The 16594-nt window shown below is 42.7% G+C and overlaps 1 protein-coding gene across 8 annotated transcripts in view; it reads right to left on the bottom strand.

Moving 5' to 3' along the window:
* Positions 1 to 16306, bottom strand: part of MAP3K1 (mitogen-activated protein kinase kinase kinase 1) — a 59835-nt gene extending 43529 nt beyond the window's left edge. Inside the window, exon 1 of one of the 8 annotated variants that reach the window (XM_068666237.1) lies at positions 15708 to 16306. In XM_068666237.1, coding sequence (XP_068522338.1) covers positions 15708 to 16240 — 533 coding nt within the window. In that variant the 5' untranslated portion in view covers positions 16241 to 16306. The other 7 variants (XM_068666239.1, XM_068666243.1, XM_068666242.1 and 4 more) reach the window with 7 other exon arrangements.
* Positions 16307 to 16594: the final 288 nt, after the last annotated feature.

The raw sequence follows: 16594 nt of genomic DNA, 5'->3' as shown, positions 1-16594 counted from the left end.
ACGTGCATTCAAGAAAGCCTTACCAGTTTTTGAATTGCTGAATGAAGCCACATAGTTTCTCTTCAAAAACAGGAGTTTAATGAAAAGCATCTCAAAAAAGTCATATATGCGGAGATGAGGAGAATTTTGGCATTATGCTTGGAAGATCATTAATCACTTCCAACTTCAACTTTTCAACAAAAAAATGAAAAGGAAATGACAGTTACTTTGAAAAAAGCCTAGCTACTGGGAAAACGAGACTACAATGAATGAAAATCAAACTATATGAGAAAAATTAAACAAGGAGCACGAACTCACAGCAGTTCCATCTATTAAGGTGTAATATGAAAGCAAAACATTTTCATCAGTTGCTACTTGCTGTGAAGGAGAAAACCCTATACACCTCCTCCATTACTAAAGTGACAATTTACTGTTACATACATTATTTTCACTACATTTAACTCACTGTCCCCTTAAGTCAACAACTAAGTTTTAACAGTCAGTGGCAAACAGCCATAGTTGTTTTACTTTAGTGAAATGAAAATGAAGAACTGATTATATCTTCAAGAAGACACACTCTTATTTGGAAAGATCAGGTTTTCATACCTGTCTTATAAGCCTTCCTCCAAAAATTTCATAGATATTTTATTCAGGAATAGCCGTAAGTAAAACACCTCACTAAATTGCTTGCTGTCCACCCTTTGACAATCTGTGAGGATTTAAAAATGGAACCCATATTGAGATCAGCATTACCCCAAAGAAGGATTTTATTTTTTTTAAGCAATGCATTAAAAGATAAGAAACAGGCAAGAAAGTCTCTCTTACACAACACCTCCAACACAGACATTTCAACAATACAGAAGACTACTGAAGTGGCTACTTATTAAATTGCCTTTAAGAAATACCAACTAAAACCTGAAACTAATTTCTGTGCATCACCACTGAAAGGAAACAAAACACAGATGAAAAAAGTGTTGTAGCTACTGATATCCAAACAGTACTGAACTAGACTATAACGTAACTTCGACATATTAATGTAGGGAACTGGTACTTAGAAAAAGAACAAAGCTAATGATGATTATTCCTCTCATTCAAATCGTGTACTAAAACTAGATCTGCTAACTTTAACTGAAAGACAAATGCATATCCTGTGGATGGACCACCGCCATAAAAGAGCCCTAAGGTCACTTGTCTTAACAACTTTCTATCCTTTTGTACATGATTATATAACCAGAATGAACCAGCATCGATACGCACAATATTCCACCCTACCTTTAAATAAGTATCTGTCCTGCTGAATTAAATTGAGAGCCTAATATATGGTGAAACTTTATGGAAGACCTGCAACCCATGTTTCCCACTACCCCTTCTTTCACAGGTAGAAGAAGCCGAGTACCCGTTACCAGAAAAAGTACTTAGAACATACCTTCAAGAAAGCTGGACAGTATTTCACGACTACTGTAGTTTGTACATTCACAGAAGTGGCACCTGAGGCTTTTGTAGCTCATTTCATTCTCTGTAAAGTATGGCTAGAGTTGTTCTGACTTCCCCAAAATGTCCTAGTTCAACACTATCTCACCTGAACAGACAGCCTTCTAATGCCTTCAGTTAACAATACACCTGATTTTTACCAAATTTACCATTACCAAAAATATTTTTTAAGTATTTTTAAAATATTTATGTAGGGTATGAGAAAGGTCAGGAAAAAGTCTTCTGAAACTGAGAAGATAATTTAATTATAGTAATATTATCAACACCTGAAATAATTTCTTAAATGAAATGTTCGTTTCTTCCACCTTGTCATGTGAACATTCTAGATTCTTTCATGTTACCGAACTCCTACAAAACACGCTAGGCAAGGAGCTGCCAAACTCTGATGTGTACAATCAGTGGTGTTCATTATACTTCAAAAAGGCACAGGGTTTGAGAAAGAAGCACACTCCACTGGTAACGGTAACAATCATGGCAAAACCACTTATGAGCTCTCTTCCTTCAGAAATCTTTTCTCAAAGAGCAGTATGAAGTACTATCAGCTAGTTTAATTTTGATGGAGCATAAGACAACTTAGCATTTTGTTTTAAAAAAAGTAAGAGTTGGAATGTTTGCGACAACATACAATGCATAACTTTAAAGTAAGGATCAAACAGGTACTTAAAATTTTAGCTTTGGAGTCAGACAATTCAAATTTTTAACATGAAGAGCTGATTAACTGTTTCAACAGTGTGAAGCCTGGGGTTACATACCCCCGGTATGAAAGCTAGGGTTGTTCAGCCTGCAGAAGAGAAGGCTCCAGGGACACCTTATGGCAGCCTCACAGTACCTACAGGAGGCCTACAGGAAAGCTGGGGACTCTTTGTCAGGGAGTGGAGCGATAGGACAAGGGGGAATGGGTTTAAAGTGAAAGAAGGTAGGTTTAGATTAGATTTTAGGAATAAGTTTTTTTATGCAGAGGGTAGTGAGGCCCTGGCACAGGCTGCCCAGAGAAGCTGTGGATGCCCCATCCCTGGAGGTGCTCAAGGCCAGGCTGCATGGGGCTTTGGGCAATCTCTGGAGGCAGGTGTCCCTGTCCACAGCAGGGGGGTGGAATGGGGTGATCTTAAGGTCCCTTCCAACCCAAACCAGTCTATGATTCTATAAAACCCTCAGAGATATAATGCATATGTTCTCTCTCTGCCACTACAACTAATGCATGACATGGGGTGGGGAACGCATATATATTGTATATTTTAAGTATATATGCATACACACAAATTAAGCACTACTGATGATCTCTTTCAGTCACATTTCTTTATCTCTACAAAAAGGATTGTGACTTGAAGCAGCAATATCTACTACAGCAACATAACACCCACAAAAATGTGGGAAAATAGAAGCACACCAGCTCTACAAAGGGGAAAATATCCCCCTCGTTTCTGAGGTCCTCCTTCACTCAGAAGAAATCAATACCAACAACTGAATCTGAATGTTCTCCTAGAGGTGCCACTAAGACAGCTTTTACTCATCAGCTGTGCTGCAATGTATGAACAGATAAAGAAGCAACAAATTAAACAGACGATTACCAAGCAGTCTGGCAAACTTGGCAGCTGTACTGGTTTATAGTCCTGTTTCTGACCACCCCGCTGTGTTCGTAACCCAATTTCACTTTTCCTACTTTGCTACAGAATGTAAGTTCTACCATGAAAGAAAAAGTGCAAAGAATCCATACCTTAGAACTCTGGAGGTTTACTGCATTAGGTTAATGGCATTCCCACGTATTAAGCAAGTAGAAGAGGGATGTTGTCAAATCAACGCATAAATAGAAAGCATAGAAGTTTAACTACTGTCACTGAAACATTTGAAATATGTTGATTTTAAAGTCACTGAAAAGCATGCTATTCTGGTGTAGATGTAAAAAAAGCATTTGCTTTAACACAGAGGTAAGTTCCTTATTAAGTTTTAGCAAAATATTTAAAGCTAAAACAAACATTTGTGATGACTTAAGATGGCTTAGACTCATTTTACTTCTTACCATGAGGACTTATATCACAATAACAGTCTCTCAGAAATGGGACAATAACTTAACTGAGAAAGCAGCAGTCTCATTTCTTTGAATAGGTGCATTAAGCGCTTTTCAAACCACGACAAAAATACACCACATACACAAGAAAGCAAAAATAAAAGCTAGTTTCCAGGAAATACTGATGGAACCTTAGCTGTGGAAGTGAGTCTGTGCATGAAACAAATCATGCCCTTGTGCCATGCTAATGGACTGTTTATGGAAATACTTTTCTGAACAGGTTAATCTTAGACCAGGTACTAGAATTGGCCTGGCTGTGAAGTAGTCACTGAAGACCAGCATCCCTCACTGGATTAATTGCTACACTAAACTTACGGGCAATGGGCTGCAGAATCCATGACTACGGTCACTGCATCCCCCCCCAAGTCCACTTGGATGTCAGAAGATTCAGCCTTTGAAATACAATTGGGCTGATTTCAGTCCAGATCATGCAGGAAAAATGAAGGATGTAACGTCAAACAATTCTACCCTGGAAAACCAAAGACACTGGCACATTTGGTTTAAGTTACACTTCTAACAACACATACTATGTGAACATTCAAATAAAGGACTCAAGCTGCATCTCTTTGACCTTTCCTGTGCACAGTGGTGAAAGTGTTCTAAAGAGAGCCTTTCCACTTACTTGCATAGTATGTCTGGGTTAAGCGTTAGCCAGAGAGCCACTCATCTACACAAAACCAGAAAAACTGCTGTACGATTACAGAATAGCTCTGTTCTCACAACTTCTACCAACTGCTCATTCACAGCTTCTGAAATACTAACGTAGTTAAACTGAAAGAGTTAAACATTTTTACTCATGTAATTATGGATTATTTTAACAACTGCACAGAAGTATACAGTAACCCAACAAATCCTTATCAAAAATTGCCATAGTAAGAACTAGCTATACTGACCATTTCCCTCACGAGAGCCAGCTTTTTCCACTCCCAGTTATAAAAACATGCCATTTATTTGAACATGGAAAGGGAGTAACAGTGCTAGCCCCAGATTGCATCATTTCCCACTTCCTTTTAGGTATCAAAATGCAAACCTCACCACAATAAGGCTCAGAAATCCAATGAAGCAGACACTGGACCTTCAGGAGGGAAAGCATGATGTTGCTTCTTGCAAGTGAGCTTACAAGTAAAAAAGAACAAGTTCCATGTAATTGCTTTATTTTCTGAAACTGATTGTAAAGAAACATGAAGAAAGATTGGATAGACTGATTATTACTGACAAATGCTGTAAACCTTGGCTAATAATCCTAACTACAATGAGAAATTCAACTGTAATTATGCTTACCCACTTGATATTTGTGGTTTCAAGCAAGAAAAACTAGTTTTAAGCATTTCTTTAGGGCAAGATCCATAGGCCTGCTTTGTGCCTCCACCAAACCATAAATTTGTCATCACGTTGGCTGCACAAGAAAGCGTTTTGAAATCTAGAGGCAATGGTATCTTCTCCCCACAAGATTTACTGGAATTATTTAGGTTAAAAAAAAAAAAAAAGCATGTCACGCTTAAGATACCAGCTCCTGTATCACAAGCTATATACTCCCCACAGAGGGGAGACAAAGCACATCTGGTCCCACTAGTATAACCTGTACAGCTCTTTTGCATAGATGGTTTCACAGATCTTAAAACGCAGCAGTTGCATAAATCGGGTCTTCATCTATTCTTGGCTTTGTTCCAAGCCAATTTACCTACTTACCAGTTGTGCAAATCAGGGAGATGTGTAGACATTTCAGCTTTAAGATCAGAGAAACTTGATTTGAGCTTTGTACAAATGGTAATAGAAGAATTAATTTGTACAGTGGTCTTTCCCTTATAAACTTGTATTGGAACAGAGTAGAATAATTTCCCACTAAACAAAAAAAAAAAAAGCAAATGAGTATTTTTTTCAAAAACTGTAGGGCCTCTAAAGCATAGTTGAAGAGGTACTAGGTGCATTATACAACAAAAAAGAGAACAAGAAAAAAAAAGAACAATCATATTCTTCATTTGGCAACTTTCACTGTTGTATCTTTTGAATCAGGGTTTTAAGCGTGGCAGAAACGTAATTTTAAAGTTCTCAAATCGGCATATATCAAAACACTATCAGCACAGTCTAGCAGAAGCAGCCTTACAGTGATAAATGCACATAAATTTAAACACATTTGGTTGCAGAGATTCTGCTAAAGCATGGGGTCCTGCACTTTTTAACACATGCTGAGCTAACAGATCCTACACCCTTCATTCCACCAAGCTCTGCATGTGCTTTCCTCCCAAGTTTTCTTATTTCAGTCACCCTCTGAAATCTCTCCCAGCTTCTTTGCCATATATGCATGTGTCTCTGTGTGTACTCCCATCTCCCTCTCTGAAATTCAGTGGATTGGTGTTCTCTCTCTCTCTCTAAGCCTTCGCTTGATCTTCTCTAGCTCCCTTCTTCCACTTTCAGCTCCTCTCAGGACAACGGCTTCTCCTACTGCACCCTCTCCAACTAATTGCCTTCCAGTCCTCCAGCTTACTCATTCATCTACTTATTCTCTGTCTTTCAATTACCGGCTTCTCTTTTTCCAGACCCAGCCCCATGTTTTCTTCATGTCGGTATCCCATCATCTAATGTGTTACCTCTTCTACTTCCTTTCATCTTCTTCCAGGTACACTTCTGTCCTCAAGCCTTTGGTTCCCTACTCTTGACAGCCGTTTTCTTGTCTGAATCACAAATTCAACGCTTAAAGTTCTTCCATGAAAGCCCTGGCTATATGCAACAGTCACCTCACCTGAAGCATCACAGAAAGTCTGTCTTTTTCTGATAAGCACCCATATCTTGTAAGGCCCATACCAAGCTTTTTCACAGCTGAGTGCTACAAGATGCACAGCACTTACTGTGAGCACAGCAGTCTTTGTGCTAGCATAACCCCGCTGCCAGTAGCTTTGTGGGGCTGATGAGCGGAGAAGATTCATCCAGAACACTGCAAGAGTCACATGCCACTCCAAGGTGAACATAGTGGTAATTTGGTTCTGATTTCCCTCTGAGTTGGGATCAGGCTTTGAATGAAACACAGATTAGCAAAGGGTCACTTACTTAGTGATACACATTGCTTTATCTCAGCCTGAGGCACCAACACCACAAATAGAAATACATGAAAAGTGGACACTTGCTTACAAAGAACAACAAGATAATAAGGCACCACAATTGCATAGAGGCTTTACTAGAGATTCAATCACAAGATTAAAACCTGTGTTTTCCCCTAGGTCCCAGCTATTTATGGTTATTTAGCTCCCAATTGTTTCTACATTTGTGAGTAAAGGTAATGGAACTACTTATGAGTACAGACAAGTTGCATCCTGGAAAGAAATTCGTTTTTTAAAATCGTTTGTCAAATCAAAAAAAGTCAAAGACAATTTGATGAAGTCCCTATGGAACTTAGTCTACATGGTAAAAGCTGGCAGATTTCCTACTGGTTCCTCTTAGCTCCTCAGCAGTCCACATTGTGGGCTGAAAGGAAGCCAAAAACCTAAACTCTCTGGCTGCACTCTTCCTGGCCGACTAGATTCCCAGGGTCTCCAAGTGGCCTGCCCTGGCACTGAATAGCTATTCCCTTTTGCAGTACATTATAAAATATAGGAATGCAATTCATACATAGTTGATTTCAAAATACTGAAACCATTGTCCTTCTCCAACTGGCTTCATCGGGCACCTTCACTGCTGGTAGCAGAACTAAAATACTGCCACACACGCGTGGTGCTGAGCAAGTCATAACAAGCAAACATTTCAGCATACTAATTTTCTGCAGAGGTATTGAGGGGAATTATATACTTCAGCATATTTTCTGGGACAAGATGGCTTACCATTGTACCTGAACATGCAGGAACACATGCTCAAGAGACTGAAGAAACATTAGTGCTGTTTCTCTTACAGTATGTACACATAACAACTTTCTAAAGAGCTCATCTATAGTTCAAAATTTTCCAACGTAAGTTACCAATTATACTTGGCAACTTCAAAACCAAATATAATTATACTCTAAATGAGTTCAGGAAGATGAACATTAAACAATTTAATTAGTTTACCATCTAAAATGGGGAAGAGTTTTGGGTAAAGACAGTACCTTTCTGAGAAATGCTAGAGTCTTCCCAAAGGCTAGCGATGTTATGAGTAAAATTGCATCACATACAGTAAGTATCTCAGGAACAGTCAAGGAAAGGTACCACCACCAACAGTTGATGGTACAGAAAGTACTCGAATGAGATGGCATCAAGACCTTTCTCATGGACATCTCATAGGGCAGCTTTCAGCTCAAAGCCTTCCAATATTTGTTTCCCCTTCAGAAGGCGACATCTAGCTTCAACTGTAGAGGTGAAACACGATTCATAGGATACGTTAGGAGTGCAGTCTGCAAGCGCTGATTTCATTTTTATCCCTAATAAAAAAAAAAAGCTTGATCCGAGAAATTCTTTTGGGCTGAAGTAGCGTGTGAAGTAATGCGTATCTCAGGTACAAGGAAGCAGTTTCTGTTTGTTTATTCTTCTGATCTGCTGCTTTTGAACCCTTCCTCCATGATTTCCATTTCCAGGAAAGTCACTTGACCCACCTGCCTTTGAAATACATGAAAAAGGAAAAAGCTTTATTTCTGTTATGAACTGAATCCTTCACTACCAACAATAAAGCTGAAATTACTGACAACACGGACGCTTTTGAATGGACCTGAAGTCCTTTGGCTTCTGAAAAGGCAGCCAGATGATGGTGTTTCCAAGCAGGGGTAGAAGAGAGCGCTTCCTTAATGCCTGCTGATCCTCTCTTACTGGACCTGCTGTTCCCCCATCACTTTACAGAGCTCTGATAGGGTCAGAGACAACAGAAAGGCAAGCTGACCTCCAACAGAAAGCAAAAGCAATGGCCAGGCACTACTCCAATTCTAAATTGCCCTGTATCGCCTGAACTAAACACTCTGCCAGTCCTTAATATTTCTCCTCCCTCAGCTTGCTGAAGATATCAGCGTATGTCAGTTTATAACACTTAACACATCCTTACATGAAAGCACCTTCCAACTTTTAACAGATGGAAGGCTTCTTAGCTTAATCCGAAATGTTTCATTACTCAGTCCCTTCATGGGGATTGTCTGCCTGCCTTCCACAAAGGAGGCAGTTTCAGTGTCAGTCTGCGTAACAGTTTTCACAGGGAGAGAAACCATAAAACAGTCACCCAACCTTTTCCGAATCAGTTTGGCACAATGCATTCCCACAATGACAGCCCTGAAGATTATCTGTGCTGGTCTCTGCCTGAGATCCGCGTGGCCTACGGAGGGCCATTCCGTGCTCTCCTACAGAAGGCGGGGAGGGAGATCCTTCCCCTCCCTCTTCCTGTAACGCTGATTTAAAACAAACAGAGAGCAACCTGCATTGCTCCACCACCTCTTCCCTTGCTATTCCTCACTAGCACCTCTGGGAGGAATAAGAAACACACAGCTCTGACTCAGAACAAGTTTTTGCCAGGCCACCAAATGGGAACTGAGTTAACTTCAGGAAGACGTCTGAGGGCGCGAACGGGCCCACGTGGAGCAGGAGGTACCGGTGCAGGAGATTCCTGCCCTGCCCTTGGAGGCTGGAAGGCAAAGACAGCTCTGCTTGCCCAGCAGCCTGGGGCCACAGTTGCAGGGCAGGCATGGAAGAGTGGCTGCATTTTCCTCTGCAGCATGGACGAACTGCTTTCCATAGCTTGTGAAGGAAACCCTCACAGAAAGCACACTGCCCCTGCCCTCCCGACCGGCTGGGGCATCTGATGTGCCTGCAGAGCACAGGAAGCCTACTGTGCTGAAACGGTGATTACAAATAAATGCAGAACTTACAGCTTAAAAACAAAACCAACAACACAGCAAACAAAACAAAAAACCCATACAACAAAGTAATGTCTGTTCTGTATTTACGGAAGTCCTCATTTGCTGGAAATACAAGATGTTATTGAAATAACTTTTTGAAAACAAACTTCTGCATATTGATATTTACGTTGGAGTTTTAAGAGGAACTTCATCCAGCCCCTCTGTTTAAAACCCAGCTGTTCACGTTTCCATTTGGGGTTTGAAATTCCTCAGAATGAACTTTATACAACTCCATGAACCATCACATATGTTTTACTTTACGAACAAATCAGCAAAATTAATAAGCACTATGGATCCTTAATATGGCAGATACTTCCCTTTTTTTTTTTTTTTAAGAACATACTAGCACTATTTCAGTGAGTTTCTGTACTAATCACAACTTCAATATTTTCGCAGATTAAGCAAACAAGTCTTTAGTCATAGGCTAGGCATCTGTACTGATATTTACTTTAGTGGAAAAAAAACAAACATTTCAGATGCATTTTAATGGAACATTTATCATTAGATATGTAATCAGGACTGTAAAGTTAACCTACAACAAGAGGAAAAAATTGGAAGGAATATTAGTATCATACCAAACAACTCAGCAGTCTACAAACATGACAAAATTAAAAAAAAAAAGTGCAAGACGTTGATAGACTGAAAGAACTGTCCCTGACTACAAATGAGTTTTCAAAGAACACATTTAGCAACCAGAAATTAAAGGACTCTGTCATGATTCAAAACAATTAGAATATTGTCTTAACCATGACAATAAACAAACACTTGCCTGCTAGAGTGTATTAATCTGACAAGGTCAGTAAACTCTACATGAACTGCAAATGGGAGGTCATTGCAAGATTCATCATACAACTCAGATATTTGCATTTCATGTGCCTCTTCAAATACAGGTAAATGTTACCTGTAGGTAATTGGGAGACCTGATTACCTACTAACCTTTGAAGCTGCCTATTTACAGAATTACTTAAAACAAGTCTGCAGACATTTACTGGTAGTAGCAGGGAGGTAACACTGAATTTGTTTAGAAAATAAATTTGTTTCTCAAATGAGTATTTTCACACATCAGATTTTTTTTCTTCAACAGTATCCAAGAGGAACAATTCTGAAGATACAAGCATAGTGGTCACTAGGATATACAGAAAAGCCCTCAGGATGTAAGAGTGTTATTTGACAGAAATAACTAGTGAAATGCAATACGTGTTTGTGGGTTAAAACAGGGAGTATTAGTTGCACACCTCTGAGGGTTAACTAACAGCTCACAAAGTGACCTGATCATCACTGCTGACAACTGAGCAAAAGCTCATTTCTGTTTGCTCAAAAGCAAGATGACAGGATGCTCTGAAAAAGAAAAAGAGCACAGAAAACAAGACGTCAGATGTGGTTAGATGTCAGTGTGGACTAGCAGACACAATCATTTCTCCAGTGTTTCACTCCCATCTTCCACAGTGACCCTGGATAAAGTGGTTAATTATCAACAGCATTGTGTCAGCAATAAATGATATGGAATATATTGATGAGAATCACTATGGAAGGACATAAGCCCCCTGGTGTAATAAGTACATTAGTGGCTATTCCATTACAACCCAGAATATTAGGACAAGGGAGATGAGAACATGCAGGACTATGTAAGATTTCCATCAATTACACAAATAATTTACACTTAAGGGATACAAAAGAAATATACTGAGAAAGTGTGAAACTGAGGTTGTGACTTCAATTCCCATCTCATCTCATAGCAGAGAAACAGGAATACTCAATGATATTCTAAGGTTACAGAAAAAGAAGCAAAACTCTTTTTGCAAACACCTTCAAGTCCATCGCCATTGGACACCAAGCACTATCAAAAAATTAGGAAGTATTTCTGAGCAAAATTAAGGGGGGGGGTGAGGGATCATTACTGTTGTATTAATATATTTCAAAAGCCATGTCAGACTCCAGGCAGAAGATAAACAATTCCCAATTTCAGATGATTTTTAAGCATCAAGTTAAAAGAGCTGTTCCCCCTCCCCCGACAATTTTCAGTCAAGATTCTACAAAAATCAATCTTCAAAAAAATCCCTGAACCACAAACAAAAAACTCCATGCAAACAACCCCTCCCACATCCCCTCAAAAAAAAAACAACCCGTCCCCCCCCCATTTATCTTACAGGGTAAAAAGAAAAAATCAAGAAGATTCACCACTGAGCAGGATTCCCAAGTTCTGCACGGTGGTCAAGCAGGAACTAGTAAGCTTTTTGGAGGCAGCATGGTAAAGATAAAAAGGGAGGGAAGCAACAGAAAGCCACATACCATTTAACAAGATTCGCCTAGTCACCCAGAGACAAGTAACGAAGCCCTCCTCTTACAGGGTTTCCGTCCACTTTGTCTCGAGCAAAAGAATGAGCTGTAATTCTAGAGTTTTAAGTGAGAGCAGAGCAGATAGACAGTAAAACAAGACGACCCTGGGGTTTTCACTGAGCTCTGCGAGAACACCGAGACTAGCATTAGAAACTCCAGAGCTCACGACAGATCCGTTCTCTTATCACAGCCGCTGCTAAGAACTACCTCTGAAAGCTTGTTTGAAGAACAATTACGTGGCAGCGCACAATTTCTATTTTAAGCAAACTGGAGCCAAGTTTCGCGAATACTGGAAGCCAGCAAAAGCCAACAGCGGCATTCCCACAGTCACCCCACCCCTAGCTGCTTGCTTCTACTCCCACCTCATCCTCTCACGCACCAGGATAAACTCTTGCACAGCTGCACCATTACCTTTACTCTGACTTCAAACAATAACAAATGCATCAGCGCTCCAGAAGATCTTCTGAGGTTCAAATCTACCTACAGAAGGACAAACTGATCATCAAAGATGTGTTGTAATTGACAGAACATCTCGCAGCTTTGGGAAAGGCCCAGTTCTGCATGTCTGCCCCCAGGTATCCATCTCAGTAACAGCACCTAGACTTCCCTCAGTGACAGTGAAGACTGGATCTTTAGTATCACTAAATCCAACCAGACAGAAAGCTCCAGATTAGTTAGTTACAATCTATTTACTTTGCATAGGAACAAAGAAACTGCCATAGCAGATCAAGCCATTTAAGCAGAACCCTATCACTTGCAATAACTAAGAGTGATAAAAATCAGACATGGGAGAGGGTGACCCTCTTCCAAAAATACTTTCGAGCCACAGAGCACTGAAGAGGTAGGAGGTGGAATTTCTCTCACAGGAGGATTCAGCTTAAATTGGAAGCAGAAAATGTGGTGGCTTATTTAAGCAGCGAGTGAAAAATATCAAGAGTTATGAAAAGCAATAAAACACGCGATTATATTTTACATTAGCCTATTTACTGTAGCTATTTTCAGCTATATATTTTTACCTGTAAGTTCGATCTGACAACGTAAGCCAAGACAAGTATCATTTCAGTGGAAAGAAAAAGAAAAATCAAACCTTCGCTAGGCTGTGCTCTGACGGAACTTGCTCACCCTGTTCCCACCTCGCTGCCCAAACCAGTGCTCTGTTAATGCATTCGTGCGCTCCTTTAAAGGTGCTACAATTTGTAACCAAACCCCAGACCAGCAAGCTTTTACCAGTACTCCTGTACTTGTTGTCGAAACTTTGCTTTCACTGTGTTCTTACTGTCTCTAGCAGGCGCCAAACAGGAATTGCAGATAATACAGCATAAATATCTACACAGGTTTTCTTGCAGATGAACCCACAAGCTTGCTGTATCTAGCACATACATTCTGAAATTGGAACACTAAATTTTCATGCAAGTCACACAGTGCATGGTTACTGTATAAAGAGAAGACAAATCACAGCATTTCCGGCTTTTTGTTTCTATAAAAATGAGGTTATGGTAGCATAACCAACACTGCACCCAGGAATGCAGTAAGTTACCAACACCAATATTAGACAAAAATAAACATCATTTGAACTGTCTGAACGTTTTAAAAGAACATCGTTAAGATCACACAGGAGGAGGTGCATTTTGCCTTCATGGATTTCCCCCCAAATCAGAAGTTACAGCTTAAGTTACAAGAAATCTTAGTACAGTTACCACTGAACTCATTGTTAGGACCTATTTATATAAACCAAATCAATACACTGCCATGGAATAAAAGGTTCTAATGTTTTATGTGGAAGCTGCATTTCCTAGTAAAATAACTCCCTTCTCCTCCTACAGTGATATAAAGAGATAGCTTACAATGTCACAGCTTTTAGTGAAAATGTGATCTGCTCTTGTGACAAACAGAGCGCTTGAGAGACTGAAGAAAAAGGGTAATATTTACATTTATGACTTAACAGCAGAGTCAGTTTCCCTTTTCAGCTTCATTCTAAGGCTCATGCAGGTCTTCCCGCACAAACAGAAAATCTATTTAGAAAGTAAGTGACTGTAATACCAAAAAGACTGACAAGGGGACTTTGGAGCAAGTACAGTATCTTTTAACGAGCAGTAGATCCTTATGGGAGAGGATAACTGCTCTATTTAAAACCAGAACAGAAAACCTCCACACATTATTTTGATCACGTCCTTCAGCTTGCCTCTTAATAAGTGTCTGGGTAACAACTGCATGTACTGACTTATTTAACATGTAATATGCTAACTGCATACTCACATAACTCACAAACAAATAACCCCCTCCTTTGGCTAGAACAAGTTACTGAAATCACAACAAGGGCAGAGACGTTTTAAATTCTTGATATAGCCTGACAAAGTAGTACTTATCTAACATCTGTTTACTGGTAACAGGACATACAGAATTACTGAGATATTCCTTAAATCCTTGTGTAGAGTATTTCTGAAGGACACTTACAATTAACGCTGCCATGTATTTTCAACCATACTCATGATAAATTCAAAATAGCCTCTCTCTGAAGAGACATATAAATAAATAAGAGACAATCAGTTGCCATTTACCATCTTCTGTGATTTGTGAACATTCCTAGTCAAACATGAGAGAGCATTTGGGTGGGGGAGAAGGGTTATAACTTGCACGCACACTCAAAACACTAACTTGTCCAAATGTAGGTACTTTAAAGTAAGCAAAATTGTCCATGCGAAAGGAAAAATTCCAATGCTGCTCTGTCATTGCTGCCCTGGGACTGACTAGCAAGGATGGAATCAATATTCCTGCACTGATGTGACATACATTGACCTTCCCGAATCTCCAATATTCAGCCTAACTCCCTCTTTATATTGCCATAAATCAACAATTTGTATTACAAGATACAGTTCATTATACCTTCATGACTTGACAGAGGAAAAGATGGTGCTAAAGAGTCAGAATTAAGTTACTTGCTAAAATCTGTACGTGATTTTTTACCTTCCTGAAACACTTCAGATTTCCACTAATCTTTCTATAACCGCAGAGGGACTTCTTATCTGCTAGAACCCCTCCACATCAAGTATTTTCTCACTGCCCTAGGCGCTGACCAAAATTCATCCGAGTAGCTCAGAATTCATACAAATAGAACGTTGGTCTAGAAGCCAGCTCTGACTACAGCTTTTCCCACGCAAGTTAACCTTTAAAATATATCCTTAAGGTTTAACCGGCATAAGACACAACCATAAAGAACACACACCATCTGTTAAACCGGGGAGCACACTTCTTACGAGGTTTGAACAACGAGCCAAGCAGTAAGGCCTCTCATTACAACAGGTCTCTTGATGTTCACCCCGAGTCCTTAAGCCACCCAGCGCCTTAGGAGGCACCCGTAAGGAATCACCAGCCCCACACCATCGGCCTCACACCCTCACCGAGCTGGCGAGGGCACATGGCAGGCACCTCAGGGCTCGGGGCTGGTGGCGACCAGCAGGCGAAGGCAACGGCATGAAGGCAGTGCCCAGGCTGCGCTGCTTCGCTAATTATCACTTCGCTAATTATCGCTTCGCTGTTACCACGTCGTTTCACTCCGAAATCAGCGCGGACGGGCAGTGCGGTGGGATTTCCCCTCTCTATGGCTAAGCCTCAAGAAAAAAAAAAAAAAAAAGTCCGGCAGTATCGCGAGGCCGCGAACCGGCCTCAAGACCTTCCAGAAGTCCCTTTAAAAAAAAAAAAAAGGAATAAAAAAGGAAAAAAAAAAGGGGGGGGGGGGGGAAGGAGCAGCAGCGCTGCGCAGCCAGCTGCCGGGCAAGCCGCGGGGCACCGGGCGCTGACAGCTGCGGGGGCACTGCCTCACAGCCTCCCTCCTCGCAGCCTTCCTCACAGCCTCCTCTTCCTCGCAGCCTGCCTCCTCTCCTCCCAACCCTCCTGCCCCGCACCTCCGCGTCCCACAGCCTCTCCCCCCCCTCCACACACACACACACACACACACACACAACCCCCGTCCCCGTCCCGCCGCCGCTGTCACCTCACCTCGCGGCGAGGGGAGGCTCCATCGCCGCCCTCCTCCTCCTCCTCTCGGCGGCCGGCGGCTCGCTGGGCTCGCTGTGCTCGGCGCAGCGGCTGGGGGAGGCGGCCGGGCTGGCGGGGCCGGAGCGCGGCCCGGGCAGGTAGTGCAGCAGCAGCAGCGCCTCGGGGGGCTCCGGCGAGGAGGAGGAGGGCGAGGAGGAGGAAGAGGAGGAGGAGGAGGAAGGCGAGGCGGGGAAGAGGGGCGCCTCGGGCAGCCGGTCGAGCTCCACGCTCCGCACTTTGCGCAGCTGCTTCCGCCGCCAGTCGGAGCGCTGCTCCCGGCCGCCGCCCGCCTCACGCAGGGGCCCGCCGCTGCCGCTGCCGCTGGTGCTGGTACTGCTGCTGCTGCTGCTGCTGCTGCTGGCGGCCGCGCTCCCCCCCGCTGCCCCGCCGCCCTTCGGGCTCCCGCAGGAGGAGGAAGAGGAGGAGGCGGCGGCGGCGGCCGCTTCGGCGGACAGTCCCGACGGCGAGGCGCGAGTGCCCGCCGCCGCCGCCATTTTCTCTGGCGGGTCACATCGGGCTCACGGGGAGCGGGACGGGGCGGGGGGGTGAGGGGGGGGGGGGCAACGCTCCCCTCACGCTGCGCAAACGGCGCTGTCTGCGCAAACGGCGTAGCGGGGAGCGGGCGCCGATTGGCCCCCAGGGGGCGGGGCGGCCGGCGGTAGGTGCGGGGTGGGGTGGGGGGGCGGGGCCTCGCGTGGCTCCGCCCCGCCCGCCCCCGCGCAGGTGTCGGCCGTTGGCGGGGCGCGCCCCGTGAGGGGAGGTGGGGGGGAGGGGCGGGTACCTGCTGCCGGCCATGAGCCCTCACGGGCTGCTGGCTTTCCCCTCAGCCACAGGCAGGGTGGTTGTGC

Source organism: Anas acuta, chromosome Z, assembly GCF_963932015.1.
Source record: "Anas acuta chromosome Z, bAnaAcu1.1, whole genome shotgun sequence".
Taxonomy (NCBI): domain Eukaryota; kingdom Metazoa; phylum Chordata; class Aves; order Anseriformes; family Anatidae; genus Anas; species Anas acuta.
Note: the sequence above shows the minus strand (reverse complement) of the source record. Positions and strands in the feature narration are given on the sequence as shown.